This window comes from Aspergillus flavus, chromosome 6 (assembly GCF_009017415.1).
Source record: "Aspergillus flavus chromosome 6, complete sequence".
In the NCBI taxonomy this organism is placed as follows: Eukaryota; Fungi; Ascomycota; class Eurotiomycetes; order Eurotiales; family Aspergillaceae; genus Aspergillus; species Aspergillus flavus.
This window is the reverse complement of record NC_092410.1, coordinates 1,075,600-1,096,510: the sequence shown is the minus strand read 5'-3', so window position 1 is coordinate 1,096,510 and position 20,911 is coordinate 1,075,600. Positions and strand designations below refer to the sequence as shown.

Below are 20,911 nucleotides of genomic sequence, written 5' to 3'. Positions count from 1 at the left end.
TAAGCCAATGCTATTCTTGGGTCCTCGACTGAAACCTCCACTAAACTTGAGGAAGTTAAGACCTGGCCCACAGCGATTAGTACTACGACGGAGTAACTACTGCTACTGACTTGGGTTCTGCAGGGTTTCAGGGTCTGGAATCAAGTTCGGTATCAGTTTACTATGCTCTGTCGACATAATCTACCATGACCGACTCAGTTTAATATTGCCTTTAGGTACTCCCGTACTAATGTTAATGGTGCCACGCTACTCCTTACAGCATCGATTTGGCATCCCGAACTGGTACCGACCAAAGCCCGAGTCTCACTCATCGCGTGGCGTTATCGAATGATTTTCTCATCGGGTCAGATGCGGATGCTTCATCCTGTTGTTCTCGGCCTTCACCGAATACTTCTCGCTCTCAAGAAACATGGGAAGGTCTTATGGAAACCTCGGTCCAAGTTTGTGGCTACTACTCATTTCTAACAGATACCCGTTGACCGACGTCATGGTGTGACAATCAGACCCTTAGAACGCGAATCCCTAATCCACCCGAACCTTTGGTAGGGAGTCAAAGGCGCATCGAGAACGAGAGGGCCCGAGAAACAGGAAGGAAAGAAAAATTTCATGCAACAACTTCCACATTCTTATTTTGACATGTCCACCTAACCTACCTATTTCGGACAAGTACTCGAGCCATCAAACATTCCATGTACCGACCACTTGGTGTTTCCGGTTGCCGAAAACCCCCGGTCTGGGTCTCGAAATAATCAAGGTTTTTTTAGGTTCCCCAATGGCAATCGCAATCCCAGACCTCTTCTGGATCGATCATCGATTTCGCCTCGTCTGGGGTAATACTGCGCCCGGTCCTGTCATTGAATTGTGTACTAACGGCCAACCATTTATCTCTTTCCCATTTTGCAGCAATTGTATGTAGAAGCAGCACGTCCTCCAAATCAAAGTTCTCATCGGTATAGAGCACATGTTTGACTTTTGACGGTCGGGAGGCAATAAGATAGTCATCAGCCTACCGGGATGGCTTGTCAGAAATAGAGGTAACGAGTAGCTCAAGCTAACCTCGTAGAGTGAATGTACTCACATTGTCATTCGTAGCCAATGGATCTGAGAAAGACACATTCCGCCCAACTTTCCCTGGCAATTCACAGACGAAATGCATCTGATTGGTCTCTCTCCTCGGTTTTGCAACGATCTCTTGCGTGATGCCATCTCGGAGATTCAGCCATCGCTCTTTGAGCTCTTCGATGGGCTTATTGTTCATCGCAGCAGATATATACTTCCATGGGATATTGCAGTTTCTAAGGTCCTGAAGGGTCATATCATCTTGAGCAGACCACTTGGTGCTTCCAGGAGCTTCGGGTGTAACTTTCCCACGCTGCATATATTCACCGTTAGCAATTGAAAAGTAATGGTCATGGACTTTTCTCTTCATGTGAAATTCAAACTAATACTTCTCACAATTTTAGCATTATAGGTGAGCCATCTTTCATTGTTGGTTCTGTAGCCTCTGAAGAATGGCATGAAGGGCACTCGGTAACGTTCACCGTCCACTATAAGTACAGGCATGGCAAGCTTTCATGGATTTCGGACACTTTAGGCCACCCAGAGAGGCGGTTTCATGAATATATTATGGGATGACTGATGTGTCCGTTGTGGATTTATGTATATGGGCATCACCAGGAAACATGAAGGGGCGAGGTCCATAAGCATGATCGCAATGACGGGGGAGCAGACAGTGGCTTCCTAAAAAGGAATATAAGGGGGGTGGTGATTGACATTCTCTTAACTGACATATCACTGTATACTTTGAGAGATATACCGTCAGCTAGCTTTCAGAAGGTCAATGCCCATATGCCACAGGTATATGTCCATGTCAGTTACTCTGAATAGTTAGTATGTGGGGAAAGAACATGTAATAAGTCATTAGAACACTTCACTAATTCACTATATTGAGAAGCATCTAGTGTGTAAAGTAAATGGATTAGATATGCCATTAGAAACAGGTTACTACTTGAATAGGCAACCTTTGCATAGATGGAGTGACTGAGTAATTTTAATTGTCGTCCAAATGTAACAATACCTAGTTAATTATTCTTAGAAACTGTTTCATTGATTGCTTGTTTGTATAGTTGGCATAATTTCATAAACTTCACAATGTGACACCTGAGGCCATACACCGCACTTTGGTGGTCCGAGCGCCTCAACTTCCCAGACGGAATGAGAGAAGACCACCTTGCGCGTCGTCGGGAATATCAACCGTCAGGCCGCAATCGTCCACCACCACTACCTGCTTTCTTTCGAAGGCTCATACTATTCCCTCAGTCGAAAACTACGATTGCAGGAAAGGAACCCTACACCCACCATGCGATTTTCCGCAACAACTCTCCTGATCACCGCGCTGGGGTGGATGACCGCCGTGACCGCACACACCATCCAGCTTAAGGCTCACTCGAGAGAATGCTACCACGAATCACTCCACAAAGATGACAAGATGACGGTCAGCTTCCAAGTCGGTGATCGGGAATTCGGAGGCAGTGGCAATCTGGAGATCGACTTCTGGGTACGGCCCTTCCCTCTCATTATGCTGTTTCGGAATGCAGATTGGGCCTCGGTCGATGGCGGGTCTCATTCAATAAGAATCCAACAACCGGATACTTGGACTGACTGGAATTGAATGAACTGAGCGCTGACGTTTTTTCTTTTTTTTGCTGCTAGGTCGAGGACCCCTTGAACAACCGCCAGTACTATAAACAAGCTATCTCCTCCGAGGACTATTCGTTTGTTGCTCACGCGGATGGTAAATATGTCTACTGCTTCAGCAACGAGGGATGGACTTCGAACTCTAAAGAGGTATCCTTCAATGTTCATGGAATTGTCTACGTCCCCGAATCGGAAATGCCCCAAGATCCTTTGGAGGTGGAAGGTATGGATGAAAACACAATATGCGCTCGAGACGCTCCAGCAGCTAATCGTTTCCCGTTTACTAGTTCGTCGTCTTTCGGAGGCATTGGCCCAGGTTAAGGATGAGCAATCTTATATTGTGGTGAGAGAGCGGGTACACCGAAACACCGCCGAGAGCACAAATGCTAGAGTGAAGTGGTGGAGTATCTTCCAGCTTGCGGTGCTTATCGGGGAGGGCATCTTCCAGGTGTGGTGGTTGAAGAGATTTTTTGAGGTGAGTTATATGGGACACAAGCTCCTCGTCTCCGGTTGCTTGTCCCTTTTTACTAGGCGATAACTGACTATGATCCGACAGGTCAAACGCGTGGTTTAATTTATGTTTCCGGGCATTTCATGGGGGTTTTCTAGGCATTTGTGCAATGGAGCGTGTCCTATACCAAAATCAAAGACTTCGAGTATGTCGTAGTGACGAGGTCAAATATATGAATTTATGTGCACAGTCACGAGTATATTAAGTCATCTACAAACAATTCATTCAATTGAAGAAGTGTTACCCAGCTTGCGCACTTCCAATACCCTACAGCTTGAGACAAAAAAGAAGCCAATCGGGCGTTCCCGTAAAGTACCACTATTTAAGCTACTGAGGCTGGACTAGACCTCATTCTTACGAAAGGTACCTTCTTATCTCCAATATAAATAAAATTAACCTGCAGCCGCCCCGCACACATCAAAAATATCATGCGATATCAACCTCGTAATGACAGTAGTCTAGAGTTCCTTCTACCCTCATCCTGGGGCATAAAAGAGACACAGATCACAATCTACAATCAATTATTCAATCACTCTCCGAACTCAACCACAATCCCGGCCATGGACCCGAATACGTCATACCCACTCCAAACAAACGATCCGCTCTTTTACCTCTGCTGGCGCAGACAATCTTGCGGATGGTGTTTGCAAGGCGATGCCTCTTGTAGCTGGTGCTCAGTGGTACGTTGATATTACCGTTTTCTCATACAGTTGGACATAACACCTTCTCTCTTTATATGCTCTCCACTTCGCTTCAACAATACATATATTTAGTTACTAGTATATGTCTAAATTGAACCTAACAGACCTCAACCTGCGTGCCCAATCCCGCTCGCTTCCCCATCTTGGCTCCTCTTGGCTCCTCGAATATCTGTCCTTTGGGATCTAAGGAGCGATGGGAACTCCGCGCTATGCCATTTGGGTGCAATGTTAGTACCTTTACGTTCTTGACAGCCGTGGTCTCCGTCCTGGGGACATTGACTACTGTTGCATTGGGGTATTTCGTGTTGTGGGCTACAAAGAGACTGAGGCAGTCCTGGGGACAGGGCAAACTTGGGGGTGGGTATACGGATTGGAGTGCTTGGGAAGGGCGAGGGGTTTTACGTCGGCGTGGGGTCCGTACGGTGGGGGATGTGGAAGGGAACTCTGAGAGGACACCATTGTTGGATGGTGACTGAATGCTTGATATGTATGTAGGCAGCCATGGCATTACTCTACAATCTAGCCTACGAAAATTGTTTCTGGGAGTTGAGGATATGTTTAATATTCCGCTTGGAGTGGATACATCGATTGACGCTCGTCCTACCGTGATATTGTGAAAGAATCTGACTTAACCATGGTGAACCTGGCTGACTCTGTACTCGACGACCGGCTTGCCGCTCTCGATGTTGAAGCGTCCCTGGCCGACGAAAACACGGTTCTCGAGGTCCTTGTAACGCTCGTCGCCGGTCTGCTTTTATGTTAACATGGTATTGTCTTCAATGTGGGAATAGGGCGTTATCTTGCCTCGAAGGTAAAATGGGTGACTAGTGCTACTGTTAGTGATGGTTCTGGAAGGGATAACCCAACGATGTACTCACAGATATTGCCGAAAGGCGTTGAACCCTCTGAGGCGGTGCCGGCGAAGACAGCCTGCTCTGCGGGGGTGAGGGTGACAACACCGGTGTAGTTCAGGTAGAGGAGCTGTTGTGACAGTCGATAAGTATCTTATCCTCCATTCCGATGTGCTGGTGCGTGCGGATTAGAATAACCTACAGCATCATCCTTGGTCCTGGATTACGATGATAGTTAGAACACAAATTCTAGATATAGGAAGGCAGAAAAAGAAGGGAATGGAGAAGGAGCAAAAAGGTAAATGCCTACTTAAGAACTCCATGCGCATTCAATCGCAGGTGCTTGCCATCGGCATCAGCGTGGATGTAGTCATTGCCTACACCGACGAATTCGGCGTCGAGCGCGGGGGAGAAACCAGAGTCACCCTTGACGGTACCTCCGGTCATTGGCTTTTGCCCACCAAAAATGTACAATTAGATTCTTTCTGTCTCTATGTTAGGTAGAGATGTGAGGGATAGGTTGACATACCACAACCTGCAGAGGGTTGGACCGAGAGGCGCTGCCTATGCACATGATTAGTTGTCTGCCGCTCTTTGGTATCAAAGGCTTAGAAACATGACCCACCAACTGCTAGAGGAGCATCTATGTTCACCTAGTTACAAGTCAGATTTCAGTAACATGAGACAAGTCTTGGTGTTGGTCAGCATACGCACCCGAACGGTGAAGGCAGGCTTAAGGGTGGGAAATCCGGACATGATGGCTTGCGAGTGACGAACTACTAGAGCCAGTGACAGTAGAACAGGGGTTGTGCAAAGTCAATGAATTGTTTAGAAGGCAAAATGAGTCTAAAATTTGATGATGCACCTAGGAGATGACAGTTTTCGACTGGCGCAATTGAACCCCGCACTAGTGGAGTGATTACGATGAGGGGCTTTTATCCTATAACACCATCGACATTTAATCTCCAGTATCCTTTCTGTTCACCAATTCCACGTGAAGTCGTACCATATGCCAGTGTATTCATGCTTGCAATACATTGTGTCCATTGTACGCCGGTGATGTTGCTCGACATTCATTTTAGGATTAGAGTATCACTTCCGCAGTCGTATATGTGGACTGTGCTCCATCTCTAGCGGGGATCATAGAATAAGAACAAAGAGAAACCTCCAAGGATATTCTTCCTCAATCTCGGCTGTTCTTGTCTATGGATGCTTGCCGTACTCTCCACCCTAAGAATCTATTTGTTATATTATATATACAGGAAAAGCTCTCCCAAGGACAGTAATATTGCTCTATTCCACGTTCTCATTGGCATACGCTATAGTGTACCAAAACCACTTGAGTCATAAGGCTTGGGGAATTTTGATCAATCCAAATCCAATCCACTTGAACTTCCACCAGCATCCGACGGGTCACTGCATACTAAACATCCAACACGCACATCGGCAACTTCCCAAATAAACGGTGTGGTCATTAGATTGAGATAGTTGGATGTACATGAGCGAAGGATTCTCGGGTATGAATAAGACAGTATGGTCGACCATCTTTTTGCAGTGTTGCGAGAGAGAGAGAGAGAGAGAGATCCTCGTTTTGCCCGAATCGCTTCGAAGTACTAACACAGTGTTTTTCTTTTCTGTAGCTATAACTTAGCCGAAGATTGTGGGTTATTATTAGGTGTGCCAATTACGGCGTCTTTTGTGCGTCGGCAATTTTAAGCCCCAGCTTGAATTGTCGAGACATCCATGGATCTGTAAGTCATCTGGTAGATCACTAGTTTGACAGGTGCTGACCACATCATTGGACCAAAGAGACTGTAATAATCTGTGCACTGAACTTACAGATGCACCATGACGACGCAGATTAAGTACCTTGCTAGGCAATGTCAGTCTTTTCGGAATGCTGCACAGACCCTTGGAGCAACACTGTGACAGTTTACTGCAAAATAGGTTATGCCTATAGAACAATAGAGTACATAGTCCACGGAGTAAATGGTGTGTCGAAACAATGATTATGAGTCACGAGACATGATCTGCGGACGATGGGGTGGCCAGATCTGATATCTTAAGCCTTCGCGCTAGTGAATTCGACTGACCCAACCCTTAGCGGTGCCCTATTGAAATTTCCCGTTTGCATCGACCATGGAACCCACAACTACAGCCCGTGCTCACAAGGTCTCCAGGTCTCCCACACTCATAAACGGGTCATGTTACTCCCGGTTGACACCCAGTCGAGCAAACCAACTGCTCCCTCGCACCCACGTGGGGACCCCCGAAGTGCAGGAGAGGCTTGGTCTGGCATTTGGTTGGGTAGACATTAAAGGATTGGCGCTGCGGGTCGCTTGCATAGCCAGTACTGTACCCGCACATATACTCTGATAGAGAGTCAGTAGGCACCTCCCATATAGGTATCCGACCACTTGAGCATGGAGTATGACCCCTCCTTCGGAGCGCGCATAAAGGCCTGTGAATTGGTCCAATCTATCTTTAGTTAAGGGTGTGAAAAGTTTGAATACTGAAAAGACATTCCAAGAAATCCGACTCGAAAAGTGGTCCAGCACGGTACTCGGCAGGCTAAACCTAATCGGTCTCCGAATCCCGTTCATCAACTAACGGTTGTGACGTTAACTCCGTCATTATTTCTTATTTTTTTTACTCTCGCTTCCTCAACTTCTCAGGTCGCGTATTTACTTCCTGTTTTCATGTTTGGGATTGTTGGTAGAGGCTAAACCATTCTTTTGCCGCCCGGTTGGGGCTTCTTATGGTCTGGAAAGAAATACCAATGCTTCCCATTCTGCTTTTCCCGATTGTCTCTACCCTGATCGGCAGTGTCCTCGCCATACCCATATCAGACCAACAGCCATTAGGCAACCAGCTTTGGCACTCAAATGGCGACCTTTACAGCATTGACAAGCCACCGGACTCCTCTTCTAGCCGAGGACTCACCGGCCGCTTTCTGCATATAACAGGTATGGAGTCGTTTATTCCAGCAAACGGAGAAGTAGGCTAACCTTTGTAGACCTACATCCAGACTCGCACTACAAGACCGGGAGATCCGTTGACGAGGATGACGCATGCCATTGGGGAAAAGGCCCTGCGGGGTACTTTGGGGCGGAAGGGAGCGAATGCGACTCGCCTTTTACCCTCATAAACGAAACATTCCGCTGGATAGAGAAGAACCTCAAAGGTGATATCGACTTTGTCATCTGGACTGGCGACTCTGCTCGTCATGATAATGATGAGAGAATTCCTCGAACAGAAGAGGAGGTGTCTGCCATGAACGAGATCATTGCTGGCAAATTCATTGACACTTTCAAAGAGGGTTCCAGTCGCACCCCTTCTATTCCAATCGTTCCTACGCTGGGAAACAACGACTTCATGCCACACAACATATTTAACGATGGTCCAAACCGATGGACTAAGAAGTTTGTCGATATATGGGCAAAGTTCATCCCGGAGCATCAGCGCCACACCTTCGTGGAGGGCGGCTGGTTTACGTCGGAGGTGGTTCCCAACAGGTTGGCAGTCATTAGCCTGAACACGATGTATTTCTTTGACTCCAACTCCGCGGTCGACGGCTGTAGCGCCAAATCACAGCCAGGGTTTGAACATATGGAGTGGCTGCGTGTGCAACTAGAGTTGCTGCGGTCACGGCACATGAAAGCAATCCTGATAGGCCATGTTCCCCCGGCGAGGTCTGGATCCAAACGAAGCTGGGATGAGACGTGTTGGCAGAAGTACACTCTTTGGGTCCAGCAGTATCGAGACATTATTGTTGGTACTGCCTATGGGCATATGAACATCGACCATTTTATGCTCCAGGACAGCCATAAAGTGGATATCCTTGATGCCAGCAAGGACTCGGCTTCTTTAGCCATATCTGCCGATACGTCTCCCTTGGTCTCTATTCAGTCCCGCCAAAGTTACCTTGTCGATCTTAGGGAAGATTGGTCTAAAATGCCGTCACCACCCCCGGGAATGTCAGCCTTACATGAATTATTTGAGGATAGTTCTACCGAGCATACCGAAGATGCTGATCCTGAGGTTCTGGTGGCAAACAAAAAGAAACGCAAGTTTTTAAAGAAGATCGGTGGTCCCTGGGCTGAGCGATACAGCGTATCATTGGTATCTGCCAGTGTAGTTCCCAATTACTTTCCATCGCTTCGGGTCGTTGAATATAACATCTCTGGTTTAGTCGATGCCACGACTTGGGCCGAGTCTCGGGATCAAGATACTGCAATGGCCTCGCCATCCTCCGATGTGATAGATGATGATGATGATGATGATGATGCATTCATCGAGAAAAAGAAGAAGGGGAAGAAGAAGAAGAAGCAGCCCCACTTCAAGGTCCCCAAACCCCCGTCGTCATCTGCTCCACCAGGACCGGCGTACTCGAACCAACCGTTTACATGGTTGGGTTACACTCAATATTTCGCCAACCTAAGCAAGATTAACGAGCACATGACCAACAGCTGGGAAGTTGCGGGTGACTCCATCAATCCTACAGACACCGAAGTTAACGAGGTTCGTGAAACGAGCCATAATGATAATGCTTTCGTCTTTGAGGTCGAATACGATACTAGAAATGATCCGATTTACAAGATGAAGGATCTCACAGTGCGCAGTTTCTTCGAGCTGGCGACTCGAATTGCGAAGGAATCCTCCAAAAAGAATGATTTTCTGGCAGACAGTACGAATGTCGATGATTATGATGACGATGACTTTGAACGCCAAAAGAAAAAGAAAAAGAAGAAACACCAGAACAAAGTATGGCGAACGTTCTTCGAACGCGCTTTTGTAGGATATCTTGATAGTGATGACCTTGATGACCTGTCAGAATGATTCAGTTTTTTTTCGCGATGGAGTGGGGCTCAAGAATATATAGTAGACTGAAAAGGGACTGGCTTTATTTCTTGACATCTGTTTTATAATTTCCAAAGAGCCAGCGTTGCTATATGTATATAGTACTAGTAGTCTCTTAGCTCATAATGCTGGTGTTGCTGAATAATAGCTTCAGATGTGCGGATGCATGTCAAAAAGGAATTGCACTCTGACAATTAATCTCTGTTAGACATAAAAGGCACTAACACACGCTGAATTTAGTAATGCACAGCATAACCTCGATTGTCTTTAATTAACATGCTGTATACAGTAAAATGTACTCCGTATACACTAAAGTACATAAACAAGGAGGCCGATAAGATAAGTTAGCGGTCAACTAGGCGGTGGGACTCTGCCATGTGTTGGATCTTAAATTGCCTCTTTGTTTCCATCCTCACATGGAAACTGACTGACTACACTTACAGGACTCAACTGCAGTTCATAGAGTGAGGGGACCAATAAACTGATTTTTGTTAAAAGAAGACGGTGCCACCTTGTTGCAAGCTGATGTCTCACAGCCCCCGCCAACCCATCGAGTATGTCGGTGCCACGCTGGCAGATACTTGCCAACTGTCATGGTTGCGCCCCGTCCGAGTTAATTTCTGCCGCTATTCCAATGCTAACAAGCGCGCGGACGCTGAGCTCCAACGCTTGTGGTTTAGTTCATGAGACGGACTCCGCGAAGGAGTGGCCCAGGCACAGAGATCATGCCTGTTCTGAACTGACCGTCCTATAATGATATTATCTGCAGTCTGCAGCACTATCTGTGGCCTAAGTGCTACTTATTTCTGCCGGACGATAGGCGATCCACCGTACTAATCCTATCTCATCAATCGACTGGATCGAAAGCTGCAAGGCAGCGAAAATCAGCACTCAGATTCTGACACGTATCGAACTAAACGATGCGTTGTCCTCCCGCGTCATGCTTGGACTTTGGGGGACGGCAGCAGTCAAAATTTCGCCACTTTTCTTTTTTCCCCCGTAATTACTTATGACGATTCTTTTTGATTGTGGATGATTTTGTATGGCTGCCCGACTGTTCCCGTGTTTTGGGAATTAACACGAAGGGAGAGAAATTAAAAAAAAAAAAAAAAAAAAAAGAAAGAAAAAAAGAAAAAGAAAAAGAAAGAGGAAAATTCCCACAATGGAGGATAGCAAGATCGAATGAGGCAACAGTGAGGTTCAATGCATATGACGGCATTGCAATATTGAGAGAAACAACAGGACATCATATACGGAGTAGATTAAGACAGAACTCACCCACACAGTATTGCCGCGGCTCCATCCACTTCCATACTGCATCAGGGGAAATTCCGATCGCACAGGTACTAATTTCCCTTGCATCATCCGGTTCTCACTACGACCTTACTATTTCAGTTCCTTCCCCCAATACACGGGCAGCAGTGGCCGGGCTGTCCACTTCTTTTGTCAACTGTGGCTGATACCGCTTTTTGGGCCAAATCCACCTTGTCGAACAATCGCTACATCTAAGCCGCTTTCCCTCCATCCAACGACTAATACTAGGGCTTGTTCGTATCTCTTTTTGTTTTCTGACTGTGTCCCCCCATCTTCATTGCCAGCAACCGCTGGCTGAGAAGCACAGACTACCGCCTTACCGCGCCAGTTGCACACGATGCATCAAAACTGCTTCCTGCCTCACAACCACGAGCTCCTTGTTCTTCAATATTTTGCCATTGACAGTTGCCCCCTTCCGTGTGCCTTGCGTCGCTAATCATCTCCTTATATCGACCGACTGTTTTGATATTTCCAGTTCTTGCATGCAGCCCCGGCTATCGAAAAACCATCGCGGCGTTTAACGTCTTTTGATTGGAAACACTGTCCTGTCTTTCTAGCTCCCTTTGTGGCATTGTACAGTCTACGCCACAAATTCTTGCATATTGCGAAAAGTTTCGAGGCCTTCAGTACCTGATCTGTTGTAACATATACATTTTACGGTTCAATCGGTGGCTTTGTGATTCTAGCGCTTCGCTTTGTCGTTCGTGCTTAATTCATTGATTTTCCGGCATAATTCAAAAGCGAGTTCGAAGGACAGACGCAAAGGGAGATCACAGCACACAGTCGAAGCAAGCTTCGAAGTGACAGTACGCAAAAGAAATTCTCGCTTAAGTGCCGACATTGCATATCGACAAACCTAAAAAAAGAAGTGCATCCGGCTTAAGCGCCTGGCATGGGCAGCGAACTGTACCGCTTTTGAACAAACTGGTTTTATTCTACCGTTCGCTTGTGCGCACCTCCAAGGTAAGATGACAAGCTCTTTGGCACTCTTTCTGGTCCATTTCTCTGCCTTCCACTGTCGCACTCGAAATATCGTCGAAACGACGAAGGCTTCTTCTTTCTCGTGCATCTGACAGCTCAGTTAAGTGCGGATTGGTCTGGGTCATCATCTGAAGCACTTGGACTATTCTGGAGAAAATCGTTTCACCAACATGGCACAGTATGCAATGAACATGGCTAATGTCTGCGATGGCTTCTATGTCATAGACCCTAATTTTTTGGCACTGTGGATGGCTTCCTCCGAGGTAGACCAGAAGGCCTTGGGCAATTTTGCGGCCTTAACCAGCCTCGAAAACCCCTTCCTGTCCGCAATGCTCTATAGAGTTCTAGGCCTTTCGGTTATGCTTTCGAAGAAGCTACTTCGTGCACGACGACTACGGCGACTGGACCCTAGCCGAGAAACCAAGTCGCTCCAGTTATATCATCATATCTTATGGCTCTCCCGTGAAGGGTTACTGATCTTGGAAGAATTCGTTCTCCCAATGGTTGAGGGATATGTGGAGCTGAAGATCCTAGCCTATAAACTCCGAGCATCCTTTTATCACATATTTGTGCTTTTTCACAATCAGCCCGCAGTTCACTGTCCGGGCATCACCAGTTTTCCGAGCAATGGTACCAAACTAAACGACGCATCCAAAGCCGAATTACCAACTAAAGAACCGGGGTCGAGGTTCTCATTTAGATCGAATGCAGAATCAATATCAGTCCCTGAACAGCCAGCTTACAGCTCGGGGAACGCCTCTCGGTACACTGCTATCCAAGGCCCCCCTGGACTTACACCCGTTCAACCGCCCAAGGCGTCGTCCTTTCTTCTGCCTGCTCTCGATTACACACCTACGGCGACGGCATGCTTCAATCACGCAGCTCTCTTGGCTGAACGATTTCTTCCAGGCTCTCACCCCATACGTCTGTCTATTAAGCTCGAATATGCAGCGTATCTTTATGATTGCCTCCATGATTCCAATGCTTGTCGACGGGTGGCTAAACAAGCTATAGCAGATGTTTATAAAGCCCAAGAGGCTATGGATGATGAAAGCTTCGCGGATGCCGCTGAGATTGTTGGAATCTTGGGGAAGATGGTTAAGCGTGGGGGCAAGACTAGCAGCACTGAATGCAGCAGCACGGCCTCTGCGACACTTCGGGGCGGGAGTTCGAGGAGCGAAATTGGCGATACACCGGCAACAGTCACACCAGTGCCCCCGGTAACAGCATCGCCAAAGACTAGCAACGACTTGCCTCCGGCCGTTCCTGACCCCACCATGATGAACCCAATCTAAATATCACTACAAGCTCGAGTGCTGATGATTAATTGTGACTATATCGACACGATTGTACATGATGGCCAAATGTGCTGCAGTGTGGGTGTTCGATAAAATTCAAAGAGCATCCGCAACTGTGGCACTGGCTTTGTCTTTCGTCTTTTTACTTTGCTTGGAGCGACTATATGTACTCTTGTGCCTTCTTTTTCTTTTATTGGTTTCTAGGCGCGTATACCTCTAATGCGGCAATTTTAGATAGTCGTTTTGTAATATCCAACCCCACAATGTTAGCCAAAGGACGCGATGTACTGGGACGTACATTGTTCCTTGCTTGCCTTTCGATTTCGGTAGACCGTACTATAAAGACCAAACACTCTCACTAGAATCATTCAAGTCCCTCTTCATGATATCCTAACGTGTTAATACCGAGTGTGATGAGCATTATCTGCTTCCCCATGGAGAGAGATTCTGGAATAAACGGCACTCTAATCTATTATGACAGCTGAGAAGGAGCAATGTTCCTAACACTCCTGTATCATATCGCGATTGATGAGCCGGTTATATCAAAAAGTGCTTATATCTTTATTGTAATGCACTGCTGTACGGTATATTACGCAAGCTTCAACGTGTTGATACGTACGCCAACATGTCTTGCCCCTGAGTTTTCAATTTGACTACTTGAGAACGACAAGTCAAATCCAGGATTCTGCAGTCAGCTATAACGAATAAAGTTTCCATTCGCGTTCCTAATGACCCTTTAAGTAGTGGACTGTTTCTAGTATGTGTACTCCTTTCTAAGCGCCCAAACCAGACACGATTCAGTTCGCAGGCATGGATTCCTTCAACTACCCCCTTTGACAGCTTTCGACTCTGCACCACCACGGGGCAACCCAGCCTTTCTTCTCCTATCTCACTCTACAAATTCAAAAGCAGAAATCTAGCCATTAGAAGATGAGGTAGCCAAGCTAATCCAACAGATTTTATTCCTCGCTGGAGATATCTACCCATGCTCCGCCCTGCCTTGAGACAGTATCGCTAGATCTATCTGGTAGTCAGATATGGTGCGTACAGCATTTACCCTCTGCATCAAAAGGAGACGGGCTGCTGCGACGCAAAGCGGACTAATATCCAACCTGAAGAAGCCAGGGCGATTTGTGCCAGCTATGAATCTGCGTCCGAGGCTCCGGAAAGTCGGTGCTGAAAAGTGTTTCGGTAGTTTTATGGCCAATCTTTAGATTAGTCCGATACAGAAGGATGATTACCCCGAGGGTGGGAATTTTGAGTTACAAGGGATTTGGCCTGCTGCATCTCACGAAATTTGCCTTAAACCTTAGTCAGGCTCCCATTTCAGAAAGCAGAACGATACCCAGCCTACCACTAGGCTTGCAGAATCCTGTGTGACTGATATGAGACCGCTGAGAATGTACAGTCTCAACTTTGGGGGTCAACTGGGTGCTACTGATTACCTATGGTTCCAGTTGGAACTCGTCGATGGAATTGTGCTATCATGCCAGCTCGTATCAAAGATCCTGGCAACCTTTATGAGAGCAAGGTACAGCCTTCATGGGACGTCTTGATCACATTGGAGCCGAATGTTCTTGATACTTTGGAGGAGGACCCGCTGTTCAGCTTCTTAGTGGAGAAGAAGGAACAGCTGATTGGGTCCAATTTGGACACTGGTGTCAATACCCGTTTACAGTAGTGTTGTTTCATGCTCCAAAGCCTAACATTGAAGTGACAGTGAAGACCAAAACCCTAAGTGGAGAACTCCCAAAGTCCACATATATGTAGAGGATGAAGAAGGGCGAATGTTGACAATCAAACCAACACTTTTCTTTTCTTCGCTGGGTGAATACTTATTTATGAGTCTGTCTCCGGCTCAATCTGAGGGACCTGTGTTGCCGTTCGTATTACTGTGGTACAATGAGTGTACCAAGACGTGATACAAGGGCCAAGATAGCATTGTGGAAAGTTGATTGCCCGGAGTAAAAGAAGACATTGGTTCAAACAAAGAAACTAAAAGCCGATGTAGCACTGGGCGAACTAGTCTTGATCCTGCCTTCGTCTTTGATGGGAGTATACTAGTGTCAGATTGTTACCTGGGAGTACCTGTAAAGGAAGTGGATGATGAGTACACTTTATCATGAACCAAGGAAGAAGTATTGTACCTGACCCTGGTGTTGCAACACAAGGCAGCACTTGGGTCGCCTCAGGCAGATGACGCTAACCGATGCTACGGTAAAATACCCAGAGGCGGTACGACGGGAATAAGAAAAAAATAGGAAAAAAAAAAAAAAAGCCTCAATAAAGGAAAGACAACGTGCAGATCGGCCACAGGACTAGTGAAAAGGCTAATGACTTCGTGCCAATCGAACTGCCAAAACGCCTCTGCCAAAAATAATCACCGGTCATACTTGCATGCTTAGGGGGTTGGATGCTGCTCTGATTCGACCTCATTGTTGTTTCCTTCCTCACTGACCCTGAAGTGACCTTCTTTCTCTCCCAGCTTGTTCCCCACGGGCACTCATCCTTGGCCTCTATCGACTTGGCAACATCCGCTTGCGACCGGACGTTACGTTGCGTCGACCACGTCCTTTACGTCATTCAGTAGCGATCGAATCCTGCAAAACTTCTCCCCGACATAGAATAAACACCCCGAGCCGGTTTAAAGCCATATCCTCTTCTCCTCATCTGGCGTCAACCCCACCATTGCGTGTTGTGCCTTTCTCGTTGCCGGGGCTTCATTTCCCAAGTCAATTTCGCGAGGTACCGACCGACCGACCGAACCCCCCCGACACGAGGCGAAAAAAAAAGAAAAAAGAAAAATAAGAAAGAGAGAAGAGGCAGCCATCGAAAAGAAATATAAGTGCACATGGGGAATTCAATATAAAACTGGAGGCTATTCCGCATACAACGTTCGGTTCTTGATTTAATACTCAGCTTATTCGTCAAACCGTATGGCAATGAAGTTGCCTGATCCCGAAAGCTCTTCAAGCAAGCAGGAACTCTGTTGACTTTGGAATTTCGCCTACTCGAGGATCGCCAGCGTGGACGAAAGGTCTATGAACGTGTATAATGCGGTCAGGCTTCCACAAACCTGGTGCCATCCCCTTTCTTGCTCTTCTTGTTTTCTCATTGCTCAGCTTGTTGTCCTTGGCAAAGGAATGGGACTTTTATAATCTGCGCTTCGGGTATATTGGTTACCATCATAACGATGTTCGACGTAAGTGTCTATTATCCCGATGTGGTTGCTCGGTTACAACATTGATCTCACATTGCGTGGAATATAGAACCTTCCCGTGTTAGAGATGGTCCACTCGACGTTCGGTCGAGGATACGGACGCCTGGCAGTCAGTGTAAGTCGTGGACAATAAATGGTTACTGCCTGCCAGACCTGGACCGTGTTCATCGCCCGCGGCGCTCCGTGCCAGACACCCCACGCAGCTCGTTCGAGGCTGCCACTGCCTTCGACCCCGATTCGATAGCATACCTTACTGAAGAACCATCAACATTCGCGCGAGGTGTACGCGCCTTCAAATCGCTCTTCATAAAACAGACGGGAGATAGCCAGATATCTAAACCTCTTGCCACGGGGAGCGCCTCTTCTGTGGCCTCAGCACCTAGCTCTCTCACCTCGAATGTATCCAATTTAGCTGTTATCAGTGCCCCTCCTACCGCTGAAGCACTCCTTCCCAAGTCGTACGGCAGCAATATCACGGCAACGACGCAAGAAGCTCCTTCGCAAAGCCTCCAGTACCCTCGTTCCCATTTATGTGAGTTATGGCAGCAGGCCTGCCATGCCACGAGGGTCTATCTTGGGAACTGGACTTTCCTAAGAGAACGACTTCCGTCCCGTTCTGAAAAGACCACGGAAGAGACATTACAAACTTCAGAACAGACTGATCAAGACATTGAAGAACAGGTTGCACCCAAAGGGCTTCCATCGAACGGCAGCAATGCCGCACTTTCGACCTTGTCACCTTCATCTTCGCAATCGCCTGCTAAAGCAACCGACATCCCTGATTTACCTGTGGCAGCTGAAGAGCGGTCCAAGGGCATTGGTCAGGGACCAAATTCACAGCCTGCACGCGGTAGTTGCATGGCTATTGTCATAGGCCTAGTTGTCGGCGTCATGTGGTTCTGAGTAATCATTGCGCGCCACAACATTTTCAACAGGCATAAACCAATTCATACGCATCTCTGCTATTGATGCGGTTTAATGCAGCCGTACAATAACAGCGACCGATGCCCCCAACTACTGCTATGATTGGCATATGAACAGGCAGTAGTGACATGGTTTTTTCATTTTGATATCGATGTCGCACAATCTGGCATCCACTATTTGCGGAACACGGACCTGGCGTTTGTTTATCTACGTTTTAATCCTTTTCAGTCGGTGTGCAACTGGCTGCTGGTAAACTGTTTGCTCATTCTTGTGAACTACCCCTTTCCCCCGTCACCGTGCACGGGGCTGGTTTTGATTCTCTGCAGCAATATTGGCTCATTCTATGTATGGACAGCTTCAACTGTTTTGTGTATATCCCTCAGCCTAGGGTGCCATGTTTGATGTCTTACGAGATTTGATCGGTTGGTTGATAGATATGACCTGGATAGCTCTCTGATAGTCATCCGCAGGCTGTACTTCACACCTACGGTTGCCATCTGGTAACTCGGAACTGACCTAATGGATTGGTCTTGTATAGTACCTAATAATATTTAATCATTGATGACCATTTCTATGTGCTCGGCCGGTAGCGGGGTCTCTATTGGGGGCAATGCTTTTAGTTTTCATAAGCGGTAATGGGCCAATCGCTAGGATCCTGGCACGCCGTCATGTTATGGGAGTGGGAAAAAATATATAGAAAGAAATTATAACTTGGTAGGATAGGTCATAGTTTGTTTTGAGTTATCTACATTGTTTACATGGAATTCGATACGTCCAGCGCACGGGCCATATATTATAAGAATCGCCTTTCCCTTGACGGTGCCATTACCTTTTCACCTCTCCGTTGGTTCACCATCTCTCCCCATTATCAGCATCGTCCGTATTCATTGACGATTATACGCGCAGATGTCTATTTGTCTTGAGTTTATATAACAACAGTGTGAAGAAAATAATATCGGCCCGAGCTGACTAGACGCGCCTTAGTCTATGTGGCTAGGAGCTAAGCTTCCAATATAGAGTTGGAAAACCTCACATCGCATTGTTCACATATCTAAGTAATCTACTGTATAACCGAGTATCCAAACAAGCAATCCGTTAGTGCATGAGTGTCTATAAGAAATGTATTGATACTGAACGCTGAATTGACAGGGTTTCAAGCAATATACAATCTCCAAGCGCCTGCGGGATGCGCAACGTGAGAAGACTCCCTGGTACTCCTTGTTGTGTATGTCGCCGCAGGAAGAGAAGATGCGACAGACAGAAACCAAGTATGCTTTCGTCAACTCTCACTGCATAAATTCCGTATCCTCCCTTGCGCCCCTGCGCTGCACCATAAAATCACTAACAAGTACTGTGCATAGTATGCGGAGGTTGTCAGACAAGGGGCCAGTCACATGAATGTTCCTATAGATCCCAGGATATGCCTCCTCCGTATGACTCAAATCTAATCTGATTGAATCCTGCTAATATCGATCAAAGTAGCCACTCAAGACAACGTATGACTAGCCAGGCGCTCCCTGAGCTAGAGGTTCTTATTATCTCTACCCCAAACAATGAAGGACGCCTACGAAGTCGTGGAGTGCGTCAGTCGCCTGATATTACACAAGGCGACGTGGTTGAAGTCTCCTCCATAGATTCGGATCAAAGCTACCACACCGCTGTTTTGCCCCAGGAGGAAGGCCTTCACCTCGATGATGGTGGAGCGCAAGCCTTGCAAGTGGTGAGATTGCAAAGAGCTGTCGAGGAGCGAACAGGTAGAGCCAAGGACGAAGATTTAACAGGCGACGCCCCTCTTTTAGCTCAAATTCCCATGTTCACGAATGGGGTTATACAGCCTTCCATCTCCGGATCGAATGGCGAGGACCCACCGGTGCAGTTGTCTCAGGAAACGGCTGATCATCTTGTTCTCTCTTACTTAACGAGAGAATATGCAAACTTGCCGATCCTGGACCTTTTACAGTTTCAGTCGGCCTACGAGACTACCAGAACCGAACAGGATATAGCCGCAGCCCCCAGTAGTTTCCATGGCATCTTGAATACCATTTTCAGTTTATCTGGATTGAGTACACCCGATGTTAATGATGAAGATGTGTCGAGTCTCTTCAGTCGCGGTCAGAGGATGTCCAGGGATATGGAGAACAGCGGGTCTCTATGTGAGCGTATTCAATCACATATTTTACAAAGCCAGTATCTATATGCGACTGGCAACTCAAGGTTGGCATGGATGTTCATTGGGTTTGCCATCCGCATGGCGCAGGTCCTGGGCCTGCACTTCAAGATAGGGGGGCAGGATACTCGAGGAAGGAGGGATCGCGAACTCGCTCGGCGACTCTGGCATAGTGCCATGATTCTGGAACGGATGATTGCACTACAACTAGGGCTCCCACCGCAAACCTCCAATCCACTGAAAGTACCATTGCCGACGCATTGGGACACAGACTACACTGATTTTATATCCGGGAAAACCTCCGTCGTTACAGCGGATCGTCCATCCTTAATAGAGTTCTTGACAGCTTGTGCCAGGCTGTATAGCCACGTCGAGGATATCTTAGCATGGGAGGATGAGCTGAGAATGCAGCCGAATAGTTGCGCCCTAAAGAAACTACTGTCTTTCGATTTCAAGATACTCTTGAAAGTGGACACTCTTTTATACGATTGGCAGGCATCTCTTCCAACGTATCTGCAAAATGATGCCGTGGGCGGTATATGGGACGATCCGGTTGTGTGTCGACAGCGGAATATTCTCCGAGCACGCTACTTATATGTTCGTCTTCGACTATATCGGCCTCTGCTGGCCTTGGGGCTGGCACTGTCCACCAAATGCACTTGTCGACCTGAAGGTCGCCCGCACGCTACCAAAGAAGAGCCTAGCTCATCCACCTCACCTGTCGTTTTCAGCCTGGTACGCGATGCCTCAATCAAGAGCGTGGCGGTCGCCTTGGAACTGATCAGTCTTATCCACACGCACGAAGACGGGCCGCTCGATGGCAGGCCAGACGACAGCCGCCGTGATCTCATCTCTCCCTGTTGGGAGAACATCGATTATACTTGGGTCTGCGGAACAGTCTTTCTTGCAGCTCGTTTAAGTAACTTTACCAGCTTCAATGACAACAATTCCGGTACAATTAATGAAGGGGAGGTAGAAACGTCTTTGACGCGAGCTATCGACATGTTGAACCATTACCACAGTATTAGACCAAATGGCAAGGTGGCGCGTATAGCACAGTTGTGCTGCAACACTTTAAAGGATCTCTCGGACGTCATTAGAAGGCCTGACATTGCTCACCCATCAACCGGCCCAGTTGCGGTCTTGGATGAAAATATTCGAAATCGGCTCCTGGAAAGGACGGAGAACGGTAGTCCTGCCCTTAGCTGGAACCGGAGGCAGTCCGTAGAGGACACTCGCGGTTATTATGGATGGATTGAGAGTTTGCCTATAGATTTAGCTGGTCCACTGGAATGAAGCTCTGATACCCTTGCATTGTATACTAAACAAAACATTATCGTTATTTCTATGAGTATCAGAGGTTCTTATATAATCTTGTCTTCGATCA

General features: G+C 47.1%; 10 protein-coding genes across 10 annotated transcripts; 7 read left to right on the top strand and 3 right to left on the bottom strand.

Moving 5' to 3' along the window:
• Positions 1-760: 760 nt before the first annotated feature.
• Positions 761-1,637, bottom strand: F9C07_2246671 (uncharacterized protein; the record flags this gene model as incomplete). The annotated part of the gene is made up of 3 exons (XM_041286916.2): positions 1,456-1,637; positions 1,079-1,372; positions 761-1,006 (listed from the first exon to the last, which is right to left on the bottom strand). The coding sequence occupies exons 1-3, from the start codon at positions 1,561-1,563 to the stop codon at positions 761-763; spliced, it is 648 nt and encodes a 215-aa protein (XP_041149418.2). The 5' UTR covers positions 1,564-1,637.
• A 722-nt stretch (positions 1,638-2,359) lies between these two features.
• Positions 2,360-3,271, top strand: F9C07_2235412 (suppressor/enhancer of lin-12 protein 9 precursor; the record flags this gene model as incomplete). The annotated part of the gene is made up of 4 exons (XM_041294125.2): positions 2,360-2,557; positions 2,713-2,920; positions 2,985-3,172; positions 3,254-3,271. The coding sequence occupies 4 exons, from the start codon at positions 2,360-2,362 to the stop codon at positions 3,269-3,271; spliced, it is 612 nt and encodes a 203-aa protein (XP_041149419.2).
• A 110-nt stretch (positions 3,272-3,381) lies between these two features.
• F9C07_1743337 (uncharacterized protein) lies at positions 3,382-4,687 on the top strand. Its single transcript, XM_071508360.1, has 2 exons — positions 3,382-3,888; positions 4,014-4,687. Exons 1-2 carry the CDS (start codon positions 3,637-3,639, stop codon positions 4,383-4,385), a joined length of 624 nt encoding a protein of 207 aa, XP_071367719.1. The 5' UTR covers positions 3,382-3,636; the 3' UTR covers positions 4,386-4,687.
• On the bottom strand, positions 4,451-5,543 carry F9C07_8251 (uncharacterized protein). Its single transcript, XM_071511746.1, has 8 exons — positions 5,475-5,543; positions 5,386-5,413; positions 5,290-5,324; positions 5,071-5,210; positions 4,963-4,978; positions 4,788-4,890; positions 4,714-4,733; positions 4,451-4,657 (listed from the first exon to the last, which is right to left on the bottom strand). The coding sequence occupies exons 1-8, from the start codon at positions 5,514-5,516 to the stop codon at positions 4,538-4,540; spliced, it is 504 nt and encodes a 167-aa protein (XP_071367718.1). The 5' UTR covers positions 5,517-5,543; the 3' UTR covers positions 4,451-4,537.
• Positions 5,544-7,518: 1,975 nt separating this feature from the next.
• On the top strand, positions 7,519-9,599 carry F9C07_8250 (putative vacuolar endopolyphosphatase; the record flags this gene model as incomplete). Its single annotated transcript, XM_041294126.2, has 2 exons — positions 7,519-7,726; positions 7,777-9,599. 2 exons carry the CDS (start codon positions 7,519-7,521, stop codon positions 9,597-9,599), a joined length of 2,031 nt encoding a protein of 676 aa, XP_041149421.2.
• Positions 9,600-12,085: 2,486 nt separating this feature from the next.
• F9C07_8249 (14-3-3 domain-containing protein) lies at positions 12,086-13,210 on the top strand (the record flags this gene model as incomplete). Its single annotated transcript, XM_041286911.1, has 1 exon — positions 12,086-13,210. The coding sequence occupies one exon, from the start codon at positions 12,086-12,088 to the stop codon at positions 13,208-13,210; it is 1,125 nt and encodes a 374-aa protein (XP_041149422.1).
• A 1,489-nt stretch (positions 13,211-14,699) lies between these two features.
• F9C07_8248 (uncharacterized protein) lies at positions 14,700-14,894 on the top strand (the record flags this gene model as incomplete). Its single annotated transcript, XM_071511745.1, has 1 exon — positions 14,700-14,894. The coding sequence occupies one exon, from the start codon at positions 14,700-14,702 to the stop codon at positions 14,892-14,894; it is 195 nt and encodes a 64-aa protein (XP_071367717.1).
• A 599-nt stretch (positions 14,895-15,493) lies between these two features.
• F9C07_8247 (uncharacterized protein) lies at positions 15,494-15,649 on the bottom strand (the record flags this gene model as incomplete). Its single annotated transcript, XM_071511744.1, has 1 exon — positions 15,494-15,649. One exon carries the CDS (start codon positions 15,647-15,649, stop codon positions 15,494-15,496), a length of 156 nt encoding a protein of 51 aa, XP_071367716.1.
• A 618-nt stretch (positions 15,650-16,267) lies between these two features.
• Positions 16,268-17,336, top strand: F9C07_8246 (uncharacterized protein; the record flags this gene model as incomplete). Its single annotated transcript, XM_041294127.1, has 2 exons — positions 16,268-16,415; positions 16,483-17,336. 2 exons carry the CDS (start codon positions 16,268-16,270, stop codon positions 17,334-17,336), a joined length of 1,002 nt encoding a protein of 333 aa, XP_041149423.1.
• A 1,248-nt stretch (positions 17,337-18,584) lies between these two features.
• Positions 18,585-20,820, top strand: F9C07_8245 (putative fungal-specific transcription factor; the record flags this gene model as incomplete). The annotated part of the gene is made up of 2 exons (XM_041294128.2): positions 18,585-18,625; positions 18,864-20,820. 2 exons carry the CDS (start codon positions 18,585-18,587, stop codon positions 20,818-20,820), a joined length of 1,998 nt encoding a protein of 665 aa, XP_041149424.2.
• Positions 20,821-20,911: the final 91 nt, after the last annotated feature.

Excerpts from the sequence above, each read along its gene's own strand:
- F9C07_1743337 (XM_071508360.1), top strand. The coding sequence starts at position 3,637 with ATGCGATATCAACCTCGTAATGACAGTAGTCTAGAGTTCCTTCTACCC. Across the intron at positions 3,889-4,013 it reads CTTGTAGCTGGTGCTCAGTG|ACCTCAACCTGCGTGCCCAA; the intron begins GTACGTTGATAT and ends TGAACCTAACAG.
- F9C07_8251 (XM_071511746.1), bottom strand. The coding sequence starts at position 5,516 with ATGTCCGGATTTCCCACCCTTAAGCCTGCCTTCACCGTTCGG. Across the intron at positions 5,414-5,474 it reads AGCCTGCCTTCACCGTTCGG|GTGAACATAGATGCTCCTCT; the intron begins GTGCGTATGCTG and ends ACTTGTAACTAG. Across the intron at positions 4,658-4,713 it reads TCACCCATTTTACCTTCGAG|ACCGGCGACGAGCGTTACAA; the intron begins GCAAGATAACGC and ends ACATAAAAGCAG.